The sequence below is a fragment of the Bufo gargarizans genome, chromosome 6, assembly GCF_014858855.1.
Source record: "Bufo gargarizans isolate SCDJY-AF-19 chromosome 6, ASM1485885v1, whole genome shotgun sequence".
Taxonomy (NCBI): Eukaryota; Metazoa; Chordata; class Amphibia; order Anura; family Bufonidae; genus Bufo; species Bufo gargarizans.
Window position 1 is genome coordinate 388,348,588 of NC_058085.1, and position 24,419 is coordinate 388,373,006.

General features: G+C 44.3%; 1 protein-coding gene across 1 annotated transcript in view; it reads right to left on the reverse strand.

The window, feature by feature from the left end:
- Positions 1–24,419, reverse strand: part of ZMAT4 (zinc finger matrin-type 4) — a 357,231-nt gene that overhangs the window by 328,641 nt on the left and 4,171 nt on the right. The window contains exon 2 of the mRNA XM_044299054.1: positions 19,408–19,500. Within this exon, the coding sequence (XP_044154989.1) occupies positions 19,408–19,500 (93 nt within the window). The remainder of the gene's footprint in view (positions 1–19,407; positions 19,501–24,419) is intronic.

Here is a 24,419-nt window from a genome sequence, read left to right on the forward strand (position 1 = left end):
TGACACTTTTTTGATGCCAAGGTGGGCAAAGGGGCACATATTCCAAAGTGCACCTTTCGGATTTTGCAGGCCATTTTTTACACATTTTGATTGCAAAGTACTTCTCACACATTTGGGCCCCTAAATTGCCAGGGCAGTATAACTACGCCACAAGTGACCCCATTTTGGAAAGAAGACACCCCAAGGTATTCCGTGAGGGGCATGGCGAGTTCCTAGAATTTTTTATTTTTTGTCGCAAGTTAGTGGAATATGAGACTTTGTAAGGAAAAAAGAGAAAAAAAAAAATCATCATTTTCCGCTAACTTGTGACAAAAAATAAAAAATTCTAGGAACTCGCAGTGCCCCTCACGGAATACCTTGGGATGTCTTCTTTCCAAAATGGGGTCACTTGTGGGGTAGTTATACTGCCCTGGCAATTTAGGGGCCCAAATGTGTGAGAAGTACTTTGCAATCAAAATCTGTAAAAAATGACCGGTGAAATCCGAAAGGTGCACTTTGGAATATGCGCCCCTTTGCCCACCTTGGCATCAAAAAAGTGTCACACATGTAGTATCGCCGTACTCAGGAGAAGTTGGGGAATGTGTTTTGGGGTGTCATTTTACATATACCCATGCTGGGTGAGAAAAATATCTTGGTCAAATGCCAACTTTGTAAAAAAAAATGGGAAAAGTTGTCTTTTGCCAAGATATTTCTCTCACCCAGCATGGGTATATGTAAAATGACACCCCAAAACACATTGCCCAACTTCTCCTGAGTACGGCGATACCACATGTGTGACACTTTTTTGCTGCCAAGGTGGGCAAAGGGGCGCATATTCCAAAGTGCACCTTTCGGATTTCACCGGTCATTTCTTACACATTTTGATTGCAAAGTTCTTCTCACACATTTGGGCCCCTAAATTGCCAGGGCAGTATAACTACGCCACAAGTGACCCCATTTTGGAAAGAAGACACCCCAAGGTATTCCGTGAGGGGCATGGCGAGTTCCTAGAATTTTTTATTTTTTGTCGCAAGTTAGTGCAATATGAGACTTTGTAAGAAAAAAAAATAAATCATCATCATTTTCCGCTAACTTGTGACAAAAAAATAAAAAGTTCTATGAACTCACTATGCCCATCAGCGAATACCTTAGGGTGTCTACTTTCCGAAATGGGGTCATTTGTGGGGGTTTTCTACTGTTTGGGCATTGTAGAACCTCAGGAAACATGACAGGTGCTCAGAAAATCAGAGCCGTTTCAAAAAGCGGAAATTCACATTTTTGTACCATAGTTTGTAAATGCTATAACTTTTACCCAAACCATTTTTTTTTTTGCCCAAACATTTTTTTTTTATCAAAGACATGTAGAACTATAAATTTAGCGAAAAATTTATATATGGATGTCGTTTTTTTTGCAAAATTTCACAGCTGAAAGTGAAAAATGTCATTTTTTTGCAAAAAAATCGTTACATTTTGATTAATAACAAAAAAAGTAAAAATGTCAGCAGCAATAAAATACCACCAAATGAAAGCTCTATTAGTGAGAAGAAAAGGAGGTAAAATTCATTTGGGTGGTAAGTTGCATGACCGAGCGATAAACGGTGAAAGGAGTGTAGTGCCGAAGTGTAAAAAGTGGCCTGGTCATGAAGGGGGTTTCACCTAGCGGGGCTGAAGTGGTTAACAACTTGTGATTTTTTTTTTTTGCGTTCTTGTTTTCCACTCTCTGCCTTTCCCAGAGCCATAACTTTTTTACTTTGCCATTCACATACCAGTACGAGGGCTTGTTTATTGCAGGTCAAGTTTTAATTTCTAATGGCACCATTTACTTTTGCATATGATGTAGTGGGAAGTTGGAAAAAAAAAATCCAAATGTGGTTGAAAAACAAAGCAAAAAACATTTCCGCCATAGCTTAATGAGCTTTGTTTTTACGGCGTTTCCCATGTGCTAAAAATGACTTGTGCCCTCCATTCTCCGGGTCAGTATGATTACAGCAACATCACATTTATATAGTTTTTCTTGTGTTTTAATAGTTAATAAAACTAAAAACTGAATAAACAAATTTATTCTTTAAATCGCCATATTCTGACCCCCATAACTTTTTTTATATTTACATCTACGGAGCTGTGTGAGGGCTCATTTTTTGGTAGGCGATCTGCAGTTTTTATTGATACCAATTTGGAGTGTGACTTTTTCAATCACTTTTTATTCAGTTTTTTTGGGGGGAGGTGAAGCAATGAAAAAACAGCAAATAAGCACTTTTGATTTTCTTTTCCGTTACGTCATTTACCATACAGGATAAATACATTTATATTTTAATGGTGCAGTCATTTTAGCATATAGCAGTGCTAATGATCTTTATGTTTTTTATTGCATATTTTTATTTTTAATATTGGAAAAGGGGGCAACTCGAATTTTTCAATATTGTTCCCCCAATTTTTTTTTTACTTTTTTATGTCTCTTAGGGGACTTTAACATGCCATCCTCAGATCGCTTTTCCCATAGACTGCGATGAATTACCATTTCAGCCTATGGGAGATTCGCTATTTTTTTATGAAGATAGCTGTGGCTGGCCTCAGAGCATTCAGAAGGCCTAAGGATGACACAGCACATGAACAGCTCCCTCGATCACAATGCGGGAAAGCCGTTCAGGCCAGAGGAGTGCAGTGATCCTGGGAAAGCTGTCTCAGATGCCGCGGTCAACTATAACCACAGCGTCTGAGGGGTTAAATGTCCATGATCAGCATTATCGCCAATCACATACATTGCATCCAGGTGTCTTCTGTATAAATAATATATATATATATATATATATATAATATATAAAACAGTACGACTATGGTGCTCGCTCAGCTTCTAGCTATGTTTTAAACAAGTATGACCAAGGTCGGAAAGAGGTTAAAGAGATTACTGAACTTCTAAAAAAAAGATAAAAAATTTAAAACAACTTAAATGTTATAAAATAAAAAATACTACTTACCTCTCCAGTCCCCAATTAGTCCAGTGCATGTGCTACAGTGCTCTGCCCAGCAAGCAGTGAACACGTGATTAGTACCGCTAATCAGTAGCCTCGGTGGTCACATGGCATACAACTAGCATGATGTCACGGCCACGGTTATGTCCGTGACTCCTTGGGAGCCGCATACAGTTGCCCGCGGTTTGGGTTGTTGTTTCAACCGCAGCTTGAGGCATGATGTTGTTTGCCTCAAGTGCGGTTGCCGCGGACAACAGGTATGTGTGCGGTTCCCTTGGAGTTTGTGTGCGTGTATGTATGCACTGTTGTTTGTCTGTGTGCACTCTGTGTATTGTGTGGTGTGCACTGACACCTTTCCTGCACTGTGGTTGTCCGTGGCAACGTTTGGTGATGTGCACATGTGGTGGCAGTGTCCAGGCCTTTGGGCTGACGCCCAGGACACGGTTGCCACCCATGTCGTTGCCAGCGGCAACAGCCACAGTGTGTTCTAGTGTTGGACACTTTCTCTTTACAGTGGAGGAAATAATTATTTGACCCCTCACTGATTTTGTAAGTTTGTCCAATGACAAAGAAATGAAAAGTCTCAGAACAGTATCATTTCAATGGTAGGTTTATTGTAACAGTGGCAGATAGCACATCAAAAGGAAAATCGAAAAAATAACTTTAAATAAAAGATAGCAACTGATTTGCATTTCATTGAGTGAAATAAGTATTTGAACCCTCTAACAAAAAAAGACTTAATACTTGGTGGAAAAACCCTTGTTTGCAAGCACAGAGGTCAAACGTTTCTTGTAATTGATGACCAAGTTTGCGCACATTTTAGGAGGAATGTTGGTCCACTCCTCTTTGCAGATCATCTCTAAATCCCTAAGGTTTCGAGGCTGTCTCTGTGCAACTCTGAGCTTGAGCTCCCTCCATAGGTTTTCGATTGGATTAAGGTCCGGAGACTGACTAGGCCACTCCATGACCTTAATGTGCTTCTTCTTGAGCCACTCCTTTGTTGCCTTTGCTGTATGTTTTGGGTCATTGTCGTGCTGGAACACCCATCCACGACCCATTTTCAGTTTCCTGGCAGAGGGAAGGAGGTTGTCGCTCAGGATTTCACGATACATGGCTCCGTCCATTTTCCCGTTTATGCGAATAAGTTGTCCTGTGCCCTTAGCAGAAAAACACCCCCAAAGCAAAATGTTTCCACCCCCATGCTTGACGGTGGGGACGGTGTTTTGGGGGTCATAGGCAGCATTTTTCTTCCTCCAAACACAGCGAGTTGAGTTAATGCCAAAGAGCTCTATTTTGGTCTCATCAGACCACAGCACCTTCTCCCAGTCACTCTCTGAATCATTCAGGTGTTCATTGGCAAACTTCAGACGGGCCTGCACATGTGCCTTCCTGAGCAGGGGGACCTTGCGAGCCCTGCAGGATTTTAATCCATTGCGGTGTAATGTGTTTCCAATGGTTTTCTTGGTGACTGTGGTCCCTGCTAATTTGAGGTCATTAACTAACTCCTCCCGTGTAGTTCTAGGATGCTTTTTCACCTTTCTCAGAACCATTGACACCCCACGAGGTGAGATCTTGCGTGGAGCCCCAGAGCGAGGTCGATTGATGGTCATTTTGTGCTCCTTCCATTTTCGAACAATCGCACCAACAGTTGTCACCTTCTCTCCCAGCTTCTTGCTAATGGTTTTGTAGCCCATTCCAGCCTTGTGCAGGTCTACAATTTTGTCTCTGACATCCTTGGACAGCTCTTTGGTCTTTCCCATGTTGGAGAGTTTGGAGTCTGCTTGATTGATTGATTCTGTGGACAGGTGTCTTTTATACAGGTGACTAGTTAAGACAGGTGTCCTTAATGAGGGTGACTAATTGAGTAGAAGTGTCTAACCACTCTGTGGGAGCCAGAACTCTTAATGGTTGGTAGGGGTTCAAATACTTATTTCACTCAATGAAATGCAAATCAGTTGCTATCTTTTATTTAAAGTTATTTTTTCGATTTTCCTTTTGATGTGCTATCTGCCACTGTTACAATAAACCTACCATTGAAATGATACTGTTCTGAGACTTTTCATTTCTTTGTCATTGGACAAACTTACAAAATCAGTGAGGGGTCAAATAATTATTTCCGCCACTGTATGTTGGTTTTTCCCTTTCCTGGTGCTGGAAGGGTTAACTCCCTTCCCAGTGTGTGTGAGGCACTGGGTGTGTCTGACCGTTGAGTGTGGCCTCTTAGGCCTATAAAGCCTCCCACTTTGGCATGGCTCAGTAGGTTGCTTCAGTCATGCTTTGCTGTAGCAGCCTCCTGTGATTTCCATATTCTTGTAAGGGCCACCCTTCCGGTCATAAGTTCTATTACCGTGATGTGTTGTTGATGTCCTATGTCTTTGCTTTTTAGTGCGGCTATGGATGTCCTGGTTCCTGAGTGTTCGTACGTGTGTGCCGTTTCTCTTATGTTGTGTGGACAGCGTTTTCTGAGCACGGGTTCCAGTCAGCAAGGCTGAGACAGGTTTGTGTGGAACTGTTTGGTTCACCTGTCTTATCCATAGTCCTGTTTATGTTCCTCATCTTCTTGCTGCTTGGCCAGTGAGACTCCTGCTCCTCCGTGCCTAGGAGGAGTGGGTTGTCTTACTCTGTTCTCTAGTTCAGGGCCGACTTGAGGGCTTGTAGGGACTATAAGGTTCCATCGTATGAGCCCTCCTACCACCAAGGTCGGCTCATACAGACAGGAGACAGGGTCAGCATTAGGGACGCAATAGGAGGTGACCTGCTCCCTAATTCTGTGGTCCTGGCCAAGTAGCGACTGGACATCCTCCTTCACCGCACGGCTGAGGACTTCCCCCATCCTCAGCCGTGACACATGATGGCTCCGATCACTGAGCGGTGATCTGGTGTGATCATATGCTGGCCATTTATAAACAAAGACCGTGACCGTTGGAGTGTCTGTACTGTATTGACAGGAGATTGGATATCCAAGTAGTGTTTTGTTTTTAATTTAAAAAAAATCTATTTTATAATATTTGGGGCTGTTTTTTAGATGTTTGATAACCCCTTGAAGATAGGCACACATGTCCCTGAGGCTTCATGCACACAGCCGTGTCCATGTTTAGGTTTGCAAACAACAGATCGGCATAATACAGACACCATCCGTGTGCATTCTGTGGTTTTCTCACTCCCATCAATGGAAAGGGTTCCTATCGTCTGCAAAACGGACAAGAATAGGACATGTTCTATAATAAAACAAATTGGACATGTACGTGGAACCATAGAAATAAATGCTTCAGTTTGCTATTCTCAAAAAGTGCGAGCATAGGGATGAAAAATATGGTTGTGTGCGTGAGACCTGAAAGGGTATTCTAGGCAATAAACATGCCTAGCCTTGTGACACAGAGGTGGGAGGAAAGGAGAAGAAACAACGCTGGAAAGTAGGTAAGACCAACACAGTCTTGCTAATTTTGCGAAATTAATTTAATCAGAATGCAATTTAGAGAGCAGTAATTTCCCGCGTTCAGTTATATTGGATTATACATGGAATAAGTGCAATTAAAAAGAATATAAACCGCACTTATTGCCGTAATCTGTCATTAATTAGCATTGTGCCTATATCACAATGAGGAGAAATTACACACTATTACTTATCTGCAACTCTGCCCACACGCATTTGCAACACCTTGGGACAAAGCATTAGGGATTCTGCACCCGAAGGCAAAACCTATTGATATTATCACCTGAACTTCATCAGTGTCTCTGAAATGCATCGGGTTTAGTTATCGCTCATTAGTCAATTCAATGAGTTTAGATTAGTCAAACTGATAAAAAGAGGCGATCCCTTACTTACTGCAATCTATTAGCAAGTACAATTGTAACAGATGTTTCCTCAAAATCGGCCTAAAGTGAAAACAAATCAAACCAAAGTAGTAATATCCCAGGAGACACATGAAAAGCAATAAGGTAAAGCACATCATAGACAGGACCATATGGACAGTAGGAGGAGAGAAGCAGACAAAAGGCCGCTCACCTGGGTAATAAGTTGCGATCAGAACTCAACAATCCGAAGGGTTTATGCAGATTATCAAGGTGCAGCTCAGTATCCCTGCGAGGTACCAGGAGTTCTGCAGAAGAAGAGGGACTTGACAGCAGCACTACCTCAATCCACACAGCGGTGGTAGTGGAGATTTAGTGGTATTTTTGCAATGCAATTCAGTCCCCTCATCAGGTATTAACCAACATAAATGGTTGGTTATTACTTGACAAAAAGAATAGTTTGGTTCCGAAACGCTTTCTAAAAATATTACTAAATCTCTACTACTATAATGCTGAGTAGATTTGAGGTAGTACTGCAGTTACGTCCCTCTTCTTCTACTCTAGGTATGCAAACACTGGAACCTTTTCCAGTTCCCATGAACTATAAGACCAACATCATCTTGTAGTTTAGGGGCTGTCACATACTATTTATGTGTAACGCCCCAGAGTGCCATTACCACCTATGCACAGCATGTATTTATTGCAGGACCGTCACACTGTGCATATCTATTTCCATGCAACTGTTACTGTTCAAGTGTGTTATGGGTGGTTTACCAGCAGGTGGCAGCATAAATAGCAGAGCTATTTTACCTAGACTGGAACCCTTCTTTCCATTCTAGCTCTCTCTAAGAGAGGGACGGACTTGTTACTAGTTAGGGGTAGGTCTAGAATACCCCCTGCTAGGGGAAGGAAACAGGAGCCCATTCCTGCTGGACGAGCCCTGTCTGGGCAAGCTTGAGCATCTTCAGCTCAGCTGGATCTGGAGTCCAAAGCCAAGAGCTTCAGAAGTCGGGAGGAGAAAGTGTTCCCTGGATAAAGATAGAGACAGAACAGACTACAGAAAGTGAAGTACAGCATAAAGAGAAGCTGAGGTCCATAGCCACCCTGTTAGCACAGCAGAGCCAGAGAGCTACAGACGTAGTAGAGAGGAGTTTTTCTGCCACCGTTAATGCCTAAGCCTGCTGGAGACCAAGACAAAGCCTGTAAATCGTGTTGGAGAAACGTTTATTCAAGTAAAGCTGTTTTTAACCTCATCACAAGGTCTGGACTCAATTTAATTCTTCATCCCCTACTATTACTACCCTTTTTTCTGCGCTTGGGAAGGCCACGACTGGGGTTCCAGCGTATCCAGGTAGGAGCACCTTGACACGTGCAACACCATTAAGGAACATTTAGGTCACCCTACACCACTCTGGCATTCCTACACCTGGGTACCATCTACTACATCATTAAACAGGGGCCCTGTTCCCTTGTTGCTTCATTGCAACTGGCTTCATGACAAATATGTACTTTAAGAAACCCCAAGCAGTGTGCTCGACGGATGTCACATATGATCCTGAAGTGTAACCCTTGGCACCAGTTCCAAGCTTGCACAGATTGTCCCTAATTTTCAAAGACAGTTCAGGTAAACTTATTTGTCTGTTTTACTTTATATTTAATCACACTTAGTAATTTTTTTTTTTCACTTAGCCTGTGTAAGCCTATTTATTCTCAAATCTTTGAATTCATGTTAAACAGCCTCCGATATAGACCTACATAAAACAGAGCCACAACTGTTTGGCTGTCACTTGATAAATAGTGGATGTAGTGCCTTTCAGATTTTAAATATTCTGTGATCCTTTCATTCAGTGGATCAGCAGGGACTTCTACCGATCAATTATCAATGGCCTAAACTAAGGATAGGCCATCAATACTGAAGCCCGAACAAATCCCTTTTAGATGATCATCCATACTAGTAGCATCATCAGCATCCCACAGCAATCCATCCTCCTCCTGTGACCAGCACAGTTAATTATCATGAGATATTTATGCACTTTATATTTGGAGCTAATACATAATTAAGATCAACCATTACTGGTAATTCACACAATGTCTGAAACAAGCAATCGGTAACTCCGTAATGAAAAATCAATAATCCATAGAAATTTAGTTTTGTATTTGTGTGTTCACATTCGCAAAAACATTTACACTCAATTAAATGTGAAAGACTCTTGTGTCTACAAAATTCATTGACCGTGACCAGAAAAGCTTCTTTATTATAATCTCCGATCTTTCCAAAGGGTGGGGGGGAGGGGGGGGGACGTGTTATAAAATCCTCATTATCACTTCTATAACCCGAAGAAAAGGAAAGCATAATTCAACAAAACATAATGCCCCGGAGGAAAAGGCAACACAAAGCATAATGAGTGGCTGCTTAAAGAAGTCTATATCATCCTTATCAGAGACCTCCTTGCCTTAAGTATGAACGTTAGAGAGCAGACACCTCGGAGGATAGATGAATTACATAAAGTTTCTGAACCTTTGGTGTTTTCTCCGATGTTAAAAAAGGAAAATATTCCAAAGCAGAACAATTTCATGCCAACTGACTGTAACATTATAGATAGAAAAAAAGGGGTGCATCATAAAGTGCAAAGGATATTGTCTGCAGCAGAGGAGGAGTGTGCTGACCTTACAGGAGACAGTGACCTGTCCACCAATTATATTATTGAGGGCAAGGTTTCTCTTACAAGGACAGATGTGTGGGAGGCCATGGAAAGTTAGTGGAAGAAAACCTAGAGTATGATGCTATGACCAGAATGTAGATTCTATAAGCTGCAATCAGTTCAGGGCTGCCTAGACCACTGCAAGGACGTATGGACTGCAAGAAGATCCACAGTTCACAGTCCCGGCAGTAGTCTTTGATCGGTAGCAGTAGCACAGATGCCATATAAGTGTTATAATAGTCAAGAGTCAAGACCAGAAATGCAGTAAAAAATGAGACAGGCCAGAGAGTAAGACTAGAGTGTAGTAAAAAAAAATATTATAAAAAAAAAAAAGAGGAAAAGGTCAGGAGCAGGACAATAGATTTCAGGCAAACAATCTGAAGGACAAGGCAGGAGCATAATCAGGAACAAGGCTGAGGTAAGGATCAAGATCAGCCATGGGAACAAAAGTCAGGACAGGATAAACTTCAAACACCAGGCAAGACAATTCTAGTGTAGTGTAAGACCGGGCTGTGAGAGGAAACAGAGAAAAGCTGCCCTGTATTAGAGAACCAGCCGGAGTGAGAAAACAAAAAGCCTTTAAACCAGTCTCTAATAAAACTAGAGAAAACAAGACATTTGTAGAGCATTCCAGTGTTAAGAGGAGGTGCAGGCAACAAAGACTGTGGAGATAACGTGTCAGAGAGACTTTTGGACTCAGGAGTCTCAACATACTTTGGAGGCAGAAGGAGAATCTGCTAAGGACTAAACCTCGCAGGGAGAATTGTGAGTAGAGAGATGAAGTGAGAGAGAAGATTTGCACCCCTATGTCTGGACAGTTGAGATTGAGAGAAAAGTGCAGTTATGGAAAGACTGACCCAGAGAGAAAACCATCCAGTCCTGTTAACTACCTTTGCAACCTGTAAAACTGCAAGATCTGCGGAAATTGCAAAACTTTGTTAGATCTGCCAGTCAATGCATGCTGAAAACTGTGACTGATGTGCTTGTGAGGTAACCAGATCGCATGGGTGTGAGGGTGGAGGATGGGAGTAGTTGTGCACACAGTTTGGATACTTCCTGGCATGCAGTGATTGAAAGGGCACACCATTTACTCTCTTTGGGGCATTCTTTGGTTTTGGGGCTCTCCTGCCTGGTGTTTGTTGAGGTGTCCTTGGTGTTGATGGTTGCTGGGAGGTTCAAGGCAGGGTCCTTTGGTAGAGCTGTAAATGCCAGAGCACTGTAGTAATGCAGGAAATAATCAGGTTGAGTTAGGGTCTATTTACACGTCCGTGTGTGTTTTGTGTATCCATGAATCCGCGGAGCCGCAAACACGGACACCAGCAATGTGCGTTCCACATTTTGCCGGCACTTAATAGAAAATGCCTAATCTTGTCCGCAATTGCGGACAAGAATAGGACATGTTCTATTTTTTTCGGGAACGGAATTGCGGACCCGGAAGTGCGGATCCGCAATCCACATCGTGCGGCCCCTTAGTAATGAATGGGTCCGCAATTCCGTTCCGCAAAATGCGGAACAGAATTGCAGACGTGTGAATAGAGCCTTAACAGTAAAAAGTCCTTTACTAAAGATTCTAATTCAAGCACATCAGTTACAGTTCTCAACATGCATGGACTGGCAGTTCTTATACAATGTGCAATTTGCACACTTCTTACATGTCACACGGCTGCAGTTAACAGGCAAAATTGTCTTTCTTTAGCAATTGCATGTCTCCAGCTGACTCTAGTACAAGCATCCGGGAATACACTCTCCTACGCAATGCAATGTGTTCCAACCACCGGATGGACCTTAACATCAGATTAAGTTCTGCACCTTTTGGACATGTTTCTGCGCCCAGGCCATGTGACATTGTCATGATCTCACCGGCCTGCGGGTAATAGCGAGAAGGACACGGCGCTACTGTGAGCGCAGCTGCCTTCTCAAACATCTGATAGGTAGGGGTCCTGCATGTCGGACACCTGCCGATCAGAAGCCGATGGCCTATCCAAAGGATAGATCATCAGTGAGAAAAAGGCAGAGAACCCCTTTAATCACAAGAACTCAATTTCCACTGCATCTCAGGCTTGCCTCAAAATAACCTGCTTACATAATTTCAGTTATCTTCTCATTAGCTCAGGAGAAAGTAATAACAAGGACAAAGCAGCTGATATCTCTCCGTCTGACTGAATCAGAAGAGCAGTCTGGCTGCTTTAAAAGGGGAGTGGTGCTTCAAATCATTGTCTTCTTCTGTTAACCATAGTTACCTCCAAAGAAACACACACAGTCTTTATTGCTTTGCATCAAAAGGGCTTCACAGGCAAGGACAATGCTGCTCGTAAGATTACAACAAAATCAACCATTTATCGGTGTCACGGCCTAGGGCTGTGTTTTGTGACACTTTCCTTCACTTGGTTGCCCGTGGCAACGTGTGGTGTTGTGTGCATGTGGTGGCAATGTCTCAGCCCTTTGGCTGATCCTCAGGACATGATTGCCACGCATGCCGTTGCCCGCGGCAACAGGTGAAGTGTGTTTGTTTATGTGTGTTTTCCCCTTTAAGTGGCCGTCTTCCCTTGCCTGGTGTTGGAAGGGTTAATTCCCTTCTGTGTGTGTGAACACTGGGTGTGTCTGTTGGGTGTGGCTACTTGGGCCTATACAGCCTCAGTGTATATCTGTAGTCTGAGGGGTACTTCAGCCATGGTTAGCTGGAGCAGCCTCCTGTGTATTCCATCTGCCAGTGGGGGCCACCCTTGTGGTCATAAGTTTATATGATGTTCAGTTGATGTTTTCCTTTGTTATTTGGTGCAGCTATGGATCTGGGTTCCTGTGTGTGGATGTGCGTGTGCTGTGTTAATTTTGTATTGTGTGGACATCAACTTGCCAGCACAGGGATCCAGTCAGCAAGGCTGTGGCAGGTGGCTGGAACTAGTGCAGTTCACCTGCCATATCCATAGGACTGTTTGTGTTCCCCTTTTCCCTGCAGCTTGGCCAGTGAGACTCCTGTTCCTTCGTGTCCAGAAGGAACAGGTCGTCTTACCCTACTCCTAGTTCAGGGATCGGCGGAGGGTGAGTAGGGATCCGAGGTTCCTGAGCATGGGCCCTCCTACCTTCAAGGTTGGCTCATGCAGCTAGGAGTTAGGGTCGGATTAGGGATGCGTTAGGAGGTGACCTGCTCCCTAATTCTCTCGTCCTGGCCGATCAGCCGTTAACATCTTCAATCATCGCACGGCTGAGGGTTTTCCCCATCCTCAGCCGTGACAATCGGATTATCAAGAACTTCAAGGAGAGAGATTTAATTGATGTGAAGAAAGCTTCAGGGTGCCTAAGAAAGTTCACCAAGTGCTCACTCACAATTTTGCCTAAAAACACTGCCATCAATAAAGAATGGCATCTCAAAACATCCTCCAAGAGCAACTTCTCCCTCATGGCTTAGTGAGTGAACAAAACATTGACATTTTCAGTCCATGGCCAGGAAACTCCCCATACCTCAATCCCTTTGGAAACCTATAGTCAATCCTCAAAAAGCGGTTGTATAAAAAACAAGCTCCAAAGCACTGATTAACAAGAATGGGTTGCCATCGGTCAGGTTTTGGCCCAGAAGCTGATATCCAGCATGCCAGGGCAAATTGCAGAAGTCCTGAAAAATAAGGGTCATCACTGGAAATATTGAGTCTTTGCATAAATAAACTTGATGTATTTGTAAAGAAAAGTTTAAAAAAAAAAAAGTATGAAATGCTTATAATTGTACTTCATTATACCATAGAATCATCCAACAAAAAAAACCTAAAACACCAAATCAGCAAACTTTGTGAAAATCTAAAAGTCCTTTACAGAAAGGATCCGAAAGACAGAACTTCATTGAGTCCGAGTGGGCTCACCGTTTTTAACCTGTAAGTCCACTCGGCCTCCTTCTGCAAAATCCGCTTATTGTGGTCTCCTCCGCGAGGTGACGGACGGACCACTTCTATGACACAGAAGTTGATTGCTTTATCGTTGTTGTTATGGAATAACCGGATGTGTCTAGCCACAGCAGTGTCTCTATTATTCCTTATGTCACCCAAGTGATCACCAATTCTCCTTCTTAGTTCTCTTTTAGTTTTGCCCACATATTGTAGGCCGCATATGCAGTTGATTAGGTATACCACCCCTATTGTTTTGCAATTAGCAAAATCCCTGCTGACATAGGTCCTATTTGTTGTACGACTGAAAAAGGTCTTAGTTTGATGAATGTAGGGACATGCTACACATGTGCCACAACGGAATGTCCCCAAAGGCCTCCTGTCTAGCCAGGTACCAGATTTCTTTGTCGGAATGTAGTGACTATGAATAAATCTGTATCCAAGTGATCTCCCTCTTCTATATGTTATGGCCGGGTGTGTTGGAAGCATCTCTCCTATATCGGGGTCAAGGCGTAGCATTTCCCAGTATTTATTTAGGATACCTTTTACCTCTCTATTACAGTGATCAAAAGTGCCGATTATACGGCAAATGGGGTTGACTTCTTTTTTATATCTTTCTTTTTTTCTTGGAAACACAAAAGAACCCTGTGAACTCTCTATGCTAGATATGAAACTGCAGCCAGTATAAAATATACTGCAGTTGTTATCTAATCTATATATATATGTAAAAAAGTATTGTTATTTGGGATTTATCTTATAAAATATCCATTAAAAGTTAATTTTTAAAGTAGGTTTAATTTTTCAGCGAAATTTCTGCAATATACCTACCCAAATTATGTATTGAAAAATTCTGTGAAAACCTGGAGTCCCTTTTATATTGGCGGCTAGGGCCTGACATCATCTTCAAGCACCAGTTACTTTGACAACCCAGCACCACCATCTGGGCTCAATCCAGCAGGGCCATCGCTGGAGTGGAGTCCTGCAGTTATCTAACAACTGGATGTGGCCATTGGCTGGAGCCACTGTATCTCACAGGGACTTGCAGCAGGAATCGGGTGAAGTGAATAACAATGCATCTTATTGCACTCTTGATAAATCTCCTCCATTTTTTTTCCATATCTCATGGAGATCTTTATCTATAGGGCTGTGTGGCACTGGATTAAGGAAAGTGACTGGCATGTGACCAGGACCCTCCACCGGCTTGGGGGAAATTAATTAAAAAAATAAGAGAGAAAAAAACCTGAACGTGAGCCCATTAATAGGGACCGATCTTGAGTTCTTGCTTGTGGAAAAAGAAAAAATCTATTGTTTCCAGTCGATGCCTGTGGTTCTCCACAACTGGAAACTGCTGTTGGCCAGTAGGGTGACCATCAAATTGGGAACCCCCTGCGATGAGATACAACAAGGACATTGTTTCAATATAAACGTATTATAACAAGTGAAGCCTTTGATCCTCAGATCTTCTTCTGCACGCAATGCAAGGCCAGAAGATCATGTTTTCCAGATCTCACAGGTGTTTTTATCCTGCAATGCTAAATCACCTTCCTTATTTCAGGTATGATTCTTGCCAGAGGTCGTCAATGCACTGCGAGGAAGACGCTCTGGGGGGAGGCTGACAAACACTTTCTGAGGCCGCTGCAAATGTTACTGTTAATGTTTGTAGAATTTAACATTGACCTAAAGTCTGTCCGTCTGTCCCTGGGGCAGAAATTCTAGATCTTATTATAAGACGTATCCTTAGTGCATTATTAACAGGGCCTCTGAGAGCAGGGAGCGGACGCCTCAAGTGCTCTAGCTGGTGAGCTAAGACCGGTCTTCTCAATAGCTCACACCAGATAAAGATGACTATGCACAGGCAGAAAAAGTAAAGCACCTTAAGCCGTTCATTCCTCTCAAACCCAAAGTTCTGCTGCTTTCTACGTTAACAAGTGCCATCCCTCTATCTTATTTGCTGCCATATCAGTTTATGGCAAATTGTATCCCTCTGTTAACTGTTAGAGGGCTTGTTCAGTGGTAAAACAATACAAGAAGCCATACTCGCCCTCACCAATCCTTGCCGGTTCAGTTCCAATGCTTACCAGGTCCTCGATGGGCTCCACCTCCTGGTCCGGGCTTGACATGCAGGAGATGTCTGCTCCGCTGATCAGGGGCTGCGATGAGTCACTGCTGTGTCCATCTTCCCCAATAAGATAGCCACTGGTCACGACTTCTAGGAGGAGATTGAATGGACATGTGTCCACAGCTCTCTCAGAAACAGCCAAGCCTGCTAAACCCCTATCAGATATTTATGGCATATACTACAGATAGGCCATGAATGTTTTGGGTGGGAAACCCCTAAGAGGGTTGTCTCATGAATACAACCCCTTACCAAAGATCTAACAAAGTATATGGAGGGGTATGCCCTATTTGCCCATCTCCACCACTCAATGAACAGAGGGCAGCTTCCATTCTGAAGGACTCAAACCAGCCTTGCATTACAAGGATAGACTTGACAACAGTCCTGATTCTGCAGGACAATCCTATGAACTGGGTTATGAGAGGGGCAGGACCTATGTCAGCCATGCTTCAAAGTGGGTCCTTTGTGAGTTTCCATGGCATTTTGGGGGCATTCCCAAGCTGTATCAGGGGTGGGGCTTAAAAATCCCCAAATAAACTTTTTGCAGGTTTGATAAGTCTGCGGTTTTGCCATCTGTTTGCAGAGGGTGCCCTGGTTGGCAGAGATATATGCGCTAATATTTGGTAAAAGGCACCATGCCAAAATCTCTGGATTAACCATTAGTATATAAGATTTTCAATGACCTTTCAGAAGCAGTGGAAACTGTGAAATAGTTGCAATTAGATAGTAGTGTTCATGCAGATTCATGTACGTGTGTTACTGTTGGAGGTTATGTAATTACTGGCAGCAATACATCCTAAAAGTAACTCTCTAACTTCTATCCGCATGTTCTTTTTAGGCCCGAAATAATGTGCTAATTAATTTCTTAACATATATTACATGAGTTGGGGCTCCATTTCCTGATACAGAGCTCCAAATCCCCTGTATAGACTTAAAATATTCTTGCTACCTTCAGCCACCAGTAGAGGGAGCTTACTGCACAATGGTTTATCATAGAGTTAAATATAAGCATTGTATGCAGTTAGCTCCTCAGCTCCCTCTGGTGGCCACTGCAGGCAAACAGAATGATAACTTTTATATTTTTGAAGGAAAGTTGGAGCTCAGAGGCATCCATAGATGGACTACATATCATGCAGACATGAAAACAACATGTAATGACATATTATGTGCATAGGGAGCCTAAGAATAAAAAAAATATATGTATAGGTCCTAATTTATGGTAATTGGAATTTTCCTGATGTGGTCATGTCAGGCAACAAGACAGTATTCTCCTCAATTAAAGCGCAGGTAATCGGGGAGCGGAATCCACGGAACGTATTTATACACATGGTATAGATCTAAACCCCATCCCTAACTAACGAACCTGCACATTCTGAAACGCGTTGGAGATGTTTCGATTCACACAGGCTTCCATACCTAGAGAGTGTGACGTCACACAAGAAGTTTCATAGAGGACACTTGCAGGCTATACTCAGGCGTTCTAGCTACCGTATATGAGGTAAGCCAAAGAGAAGATACCTACCTGCAGTGACGCTTGGCATCTCAGTTCCATCAACACCTCAAGAGCTACAGCAGAGAGAGATCCGAACGGACGGGATGAATAAGACAAGCGACTACTTTCAGGTTCTTTAGAGAAGCGCTTTACTTGTACCAACAGCCGATTTTGAAGTATAGCATGTAAGTGATATAAGAAAGAGCACAACAACACTGTATCTGGATGTATAAGGCCGAGTACTTTCCAGCATCAAGAGGCACTATACTCCAGCGCATACATTTGAAGAATAGGGGTGATACACTTTTCTTAGTACGCTAGCGCAGATAATTTATTTTACACCTGATAGCGGTCACTAATAATCCGTAGTGCACTGGAGCAAGGGAACTTTGGACTGTAGACATTTGCCTCTATTGCTACTATGCCAAGTCATCAACTCACTACATTAGTGCACTTGAAGGGTTAACTTGCACCGTAAATTATGACGTTGTTTACACTTATATTGTTTTATATTGTTTACTGTAATATATCCTGTTCATGCGCCGTGTATTTGCACCTCAATTTGTAAGGGGTTAATACACAGCCAGCTAAGGCTGGTTTCACACTAGCAGTAAATTATTCCAGAAGGCTGTTATATCTGGCATTGCTGGATACTAACTGGCCCCGCCAGAGCCAACTGACCTTAGTGGCATTCAGAGGGGATCCGGCCTGTTTCCACCATTAGTGCTAGGAATCGGACAGACAAAAAATGCCTCACCTCATCCACTTGCTCGCGGTGCGGCAGTCTCTCATCTCTTCATTGAGCAGGACCTGCCGAAGGTGTGCGATATGCGTGGTGATGTAACCACGTGGGAGCGTGCAGTGATGTCATTGCGCACCTTCAGCATGTCCAGTTCAGTGAAGAGAGAAGAGACTGCTGCAGCGCGAGCAAGTGCATAAGGTGAGTTTTAATTTTTTATTTTTTTTGTAAAATCAACAAAAAAAACAATGGTGGGCCATTATGGGGGAAATTATTTAAGATGGGGGCCTATATTGGGGGCATTACTAAAGCTGGGGACATTAAAAAAAATAATTCCTACACTACGGTGGACATTATTTAATATGGGGGCCTACATGGGGGTATTATTAAAGCTGGGGGCACTATAAAAAATTATTTACACCTTGGAAGACATTATTTTAGCTGGGGCCAAAATAGGGGGCATTATTAAAGCTGGGGACAGTAAAAAAAAAAATCCCACACTATGGGGGACATTATTTTAGCTGGGGGCCTACCATCCCGTGGGTGTTCTCAGAAGGGTGGGTCTAGAAATAACTGCCAATCAAATTCATCCATTTTTGGCAGGCGGGGATGGGGACGAAAGTCAATGGGTCCGCGGAAAAAAACTGAAAACTGAACAACGGCCGTGGATGCACACAACGGTCGTGTGCATGAGGCCTAAGGCTGTGCTTTTCCACTCCACCCCTCTCACTAGATGGTTCTAATGCAGCTTGAGGCTACAGGCACACGAACGTTAGGGCCCCGTGCATGTGCTGCGTACCGCAAATTGCTGTCCGCAATTCACGGGCACAGACCGTAGGGCAGCCGCATGCGGATCGCGGACCCATTCACTTGGCATCCGACGGTCCGCACCGCAAAAAAGTTGTGCATGTGCTACTTTTTTGCTGTGCAGAGGCAAGGCCAGAAACACCACGGAAGCACTCACCTCACTCCGTAGTGCTTTCGTGGGGTTCTGATCCGTGCCTCCGTTCCGCATCCCAGTTATATGCGGGCCACAATATGGCCACGGGGGGTACACGGTCGTGTGCATGTAGCCTGAGACTGTATATAAGGAAAGCAGTCAGAGCCCCTAGTTGTCTGCTGATAAGGACAACTGCTTAGTAGAAGAGACTCTGCCAAACTGCATGATTGACCAGAAGATGGGGGTACGCTGCCACAGACCCAGTGTCACCAGCCCTTTGACCAGGAAACCAGCCGGACAATTAGGCCAAAAACCCTTGGCCACCAGCCTTTTAGCCAGGGTACTAGCTTTCTAAGAGAGAGAAGGGCAGCTAGCTCAGGCCTTTCCTCAGCACACAACCTTCTTCTGCCCGGGAGGAGACTGGAGAAGCCAGCTCAGTGCACTGCCTGTATTGTTTTGCACCTTAATTCCTCCAGTACAGAAGCCCACTGGTTTACTGCAGACCCAGACTCTCTGGACTTGAGGTGCACCACGCCTTACCAAATACTCCAAAAAGCAGCAACACGCTGTGACACTAGGGGACCTAGTGTAGCGTTAGGGCCACCCCAATCCCGGCCACTGCAATTCTTATGGAAAAATCCTTTTAGATGCAGTAGGGGAGGCGTAAAAGGAGAGACAGTATAATGGGGAGATACAACTTCTCCTAATTTATTTTATTTAATTCACTCCCGTTTTTGTGTTTGAAAAAAAACTGAACCAAAACCCTGAATGTGTGGCCGTACCCTTAGTGAGTTTCATGCACTTACTGGGTCGTCTGGACGAAGTTTTTTCGATGGAGGTCCCCCGTCCTCTGGGTGTAACATGTAATAAAGCCGGACCTTGTTGGCATGTTTCTTGCTCTGAAAAGTAAAAATAGAAAAGATAAATTAAAGGGAGTGTGCCACCAGGACATTTACTGTTACAGCGGGCACCAGTGTCGGACTGGGGTACCTAGGGCCCACCAGTGTAACTGATTCTGGGGGCCCACCCTAGGGCTCCTGCACACAAACTTATTTTTTTTCCGTGTCCGTACCATATTTTTTTTTGTGGCCTGTATGAGAATCCATTCACTTCAATGGGTCCGCACCTGCATTCCGTGTCTGTATGTCCGCATGGCCGCTACGCAAAATTATAGAACATGTCCTATTATTGTCGGCATTACAGACAAGGATAGAACGGTTCTATTAGAGGCCGGCTGTTCTGTTAGAGGACGGCTGTTGTGTTCCGCATAAGGGCACTTTCACACTTGCGGTAGAGTGATCCAGCAAGCAGTTCGCCGGAACTGCCTGCTGTATCCGGCAATCTGCATGCAAACGGACGGCATTTGTAGACGGATCCGTTTCTATATTTTTTTTCACATGCGCAAACTGAAAGGACGGATCCGGCATTGCACTAATACATTCCTATGGAAAAAGATGCCGGATCCGGCATTCAGGCAAGTATGAACTGACGACATCCTGAACGGATTAGGGCTCTTTCACACTTGCGTTGTCCGGATCCGGCGTGTACTCCATTTGTCGGAACTACACGCCGGATCCGGAAAAACGCATGAAGACGATCAGTCTTCAAAATGCGTTCAGTGTTACTATGGCACCCAGGACGCTATTAAAGTCCTGGTTGCCATAGTAGTAGTGGGGAGCGGGGGAGCAGTATACTTACAGTCCGTGCGGCTCCCGGGGCGCTCCAGAATGACGTCAGAGCGCCCCATGCGCATGGATGACGTGCCATGCGATCACGTCATCCATGCGCCTGGGGCGCCCTGACGTCACTCTGGAGCGCCCCGGGAGCCGCACGGGCGGTAAGTATACTGCTCCCCCGCTCCCCACTACACTTTACCATGGCTGCCAGGACTTTAGCGTCCCGGCAGCCATGGTAACCATTCAGAAAAACCTAAACGTCGGATCCGGCAATGCGCCGAAACGACGTTTAGCTTAAGGCCGGATCCGGATCAATGCCTTTCAATGGGCATTAATTCCGGATCCGGCCTTGCAGCAAGTGTTCAGGATTTTTGGCCGGAGCAAAAAGCGCAGCATGCTGCGGTATTTTCTCCGGCCAAAAAACGTTCCGGTCCGGAACTAAAGACATCCTGATGCATCCTGAACGGATTTCTCTCCATTCAGAATGCATTAGGATAAAACTGATCAGGATTCTTCCAGCAAAGAGCCCCGACGACGGAATTCTATGCCGGAAGACAAGAACGCAGGTGTGAAAGAGCCCTTACTCTCCATTCAGAATGCATGGGGATATGCCTGATCAGTTCTTTTCCGGTATAGAGCCCCTAGGACGGAACTCAATGCCAGAAAAGAAAAACGCTGGTGTGAAAGTACCCTAATGTGGAATGCACACACTCGGTATCCATGTTTTGCAGATCCGCAATTTGCAGAACGGAACGGGCGGCCCATTGTAGAAATGCCTATTCTTGTCCGCAAAACGGATAAGAATAGGACATGCTATATATTTTTTGCGGGGCCACGAAACGGAGCAACGGATGTGGACAGCACACGGAGTGCTGTCCCCATCTTTTGCGGCCCCATTGAAGTCAATGGGTCCGCGCCGGAGCCGTAAAAAATGCGTCTCGGATGTGGACTACAAAAATGGTCGTGTGCATGTAGCCTAAGTCAGTCAGAAACAAGACACATGCAGTTCCTATCACACATAGGACACATGCAATGCACGCACCAAGACATTTTTTGTCATTTTTTGCCTAACCCTATTACGTAGGTGTAGCACACGTAAAGGAGTTGTCTCTCACTTCAACAAATGGCATTTATTATGTAGAGAAAGTTTATACAAGGCACTTACTAATGTATTGTGATTGTCCATATTGGCTCTTTTCCATCACATTATACACAGCACGTATCCGTGGTTATGACCACTCTGCAATCCAGCAGTGGTGGTCGTGCTTGCACACTATAGGCAAAAGAGTCAGCCTCTCTAGTGGCCGGGACCATGGGAGCACGCATAGGCTTAGTGCTTTATTCTATAGTGTACAAGCACGGCCACCGCTGATGGATTACAGGCTGGTCTGTAACCATGGAAATATGCAGTGTATAATGTGATGGAAAAATGAATCCAGCCAGCAAAGGAAGCAATATGGATGATAACAATACATTAGTAAGTGGCTTGTATTAACTTTCTCTACATGATAAATCTGACTTACTGAAGTGAGAGACAACCCCTTTAAGACCACGTCCCCTTTCTTGACTGAGTGGCAGGTTGAGCATATGCTATGCCTCTCCATCCATTCTCTATGGGGTCGCAGGAGATGGCGGAGTACACCGCTGGCTAATTCCAGTGGTCCCAAAGAGAATGGATGGAGCAGCAGGGCATATGTGTAGCCTGTCACACCATAAAAACAGGACCCGTTCCTAGGATCAGTGGGGGTTGCAGAATCGAACCCCACTAATCAAATAGTTATGCCCTATGGCGTGGAGAGGATAACTTGAAAACCTGCACAACCCCTTTAAATCCTCCACCACTCCATCACCAGTATCTCTTTACCTGGCAGCAGTGATGCCTGTAAATATGGAATATCATCACTGCCGCCATGTAAACCATACGTGGCTCTTCCAGCGCCTCCAGTTCAGCGTCCCTTGCAGTATGGCCTCAGATCCCTTGAGAAAGGTCTAAATAGGACAGAAACGTTAGGACACATTATGGCCTAAATTATTCTATGTACATGTCTTGACAATGGCGCGATTAGTCATATATTGACATTATTTAATTCCTATGTTCAAAATAAATTTGCAAGCAAAACAATATTGGTGTGCCGTGGATTATCTAATTATTACCTGACTGAAGTCCTCCACGAGCACCCTCTGCCTATGGGTGTGCGGACCCCACAATCCTCCTCATCAATACTGGAGAATGTGACGCACTGTGCAGAATTTTTCGGGCATAAGTCCAACCCCCTTTGCAGGTCACTTTGTCCCTTTGACAAAGCCCAAGCAAAGGTGCTAGAAGAGCAAGGTGAGCAAAGGGCACAAAGCAGAGGCATTAGGGTCACCTGAGGCAGGGTAATAGTGGGGATCCTGGAGCAGCTGCAGGGGTATTAGGGGGGCAACTGGAGAAGATTCAATATTAGGGGTGCTTTTAGAGTGGGGGCATTGATGGCATCTGGAGCTGGGGCACTTATGAGGGTGCACCTAAAGCAGAGGCATTGGGGGGGACCTAGGGCAGAGTCCCCCCAATGCCACTCTGAACTCTGCAGAGAGCAGCACACATACACAGATCTGAGTCTACTATAAACAAATCCCCTATTCCCCCTTACAGTCTCCTACAGCTCACTACTGTCACACACCTGAGAAATCAGCCCAGCACCGCAGAGGAGTCCTTCTCTCTAGCAACCACAGTTTTCTAACAGCAGGGAGGGCAGGACGATGGCCAGACATGTTCTCTCCTCCTTCACTGCCAGCAGCCCGGGAATTTTAGAAGATACTGCTGGGCCTCCTGTACAATGTACACCAGTAGGAGACTGCATAGCTGTGCGATTCTGCCATCTAGTGGCTACAATAATTGTCTCTCCTGAGAAAGGAGAAATAATTACTCCTCCGCCAAGTCCGAGCCTGGCGGGCACAATGCCTTGTGGGGCTAGCTCAACTAAGTGATCTGTTAATGTCTTTACTGCCTGTCCCTGTTAATTAAAGTGCAGGGGGTGCTGCAGAGAGTACAGAGAGAGCAGAGACTCTAGGTGTAACGGCAACGCCCCTTAAAACATCATTGAACACATATGAACATGGGACCAACACAGATGTCTTCAGCTGCCAAGCGCACATGTAACAGGTCAGTCTGTGTCATAGGTACAAATCTGCTGACAGATGTCCTTTAAAGGGAGTCTGTCAGCAGTATTGATGCTGCGAAACTGCTGAAAATGAAACGTTGACGTAGCAACTAACGCAACGTATAGATTTGTTTATTATCTGCTGTAGTGTGAATATGAAGTTTCTTTCTGCCAGGTTCTGCTTCTCGTTTATTATCTGCAGCAGTGTGAATATGAAGTTTTATTCTGCCCGCTCCTTCCCGCCTACAGTGACAGCTGTAGTGGTCTCCTGTTTGGAGTGACAGCTGTCAGGGGCAGCTCAATACAGAGAGCACTTCACAGTGAAGCTCCACCTCCTGGGCACTTGCAGGAGCAGAATCTAGCAGAATAAAACTTCATATTCACACTACTCCGAATGATAAAATCTCCACAAAAGGTATGGTTGAACTTTTCTCCCCGGCCCCTACTTATCGCTGTCAGTAGACTCAGCAGTTTAGTGTAGTCAAACTGCTAACAGACTCTCTTTAATATGCACTAAGGGAACCAAATGTAAGCACCAACAACATTAACATGAGACATAAATGCAATTTCTGGTATTAAAAAGTAAACTTTTTGTGACAGTTGTATTTGAATGGCTACTTTCATCTAGAAGCAGCACCACCCTTGTCCACTGGCTGTGTTTGGTATTGCATCTCAATCCTATTGCCTTGAAAGTTTAATACCAGACACGGCCCATGGACAAGAGTGGCGTTTTATTTTATTTTTTTTTCTGAAAGAAAGCTGCCATGCTTTCCTAATCTCATAACCCCTCTTTTCGGGGAAGTGCTCTTTAAAAACTCCTGAATCAGTGCTGCAAAATCTCTGTAATTCACAAGATTATCAAGAGCAAGAAGAAACATCTGTTCTGGGCGTCTGAAGGTTGCCTTGTCATCCAGGCTGTGCGGCTGATTAATCATGTCATTTTGTCCCTCCTCTAAACTACAAGGGGATGACGCTTGCTCGACTGTGCTCTTTTGGTGT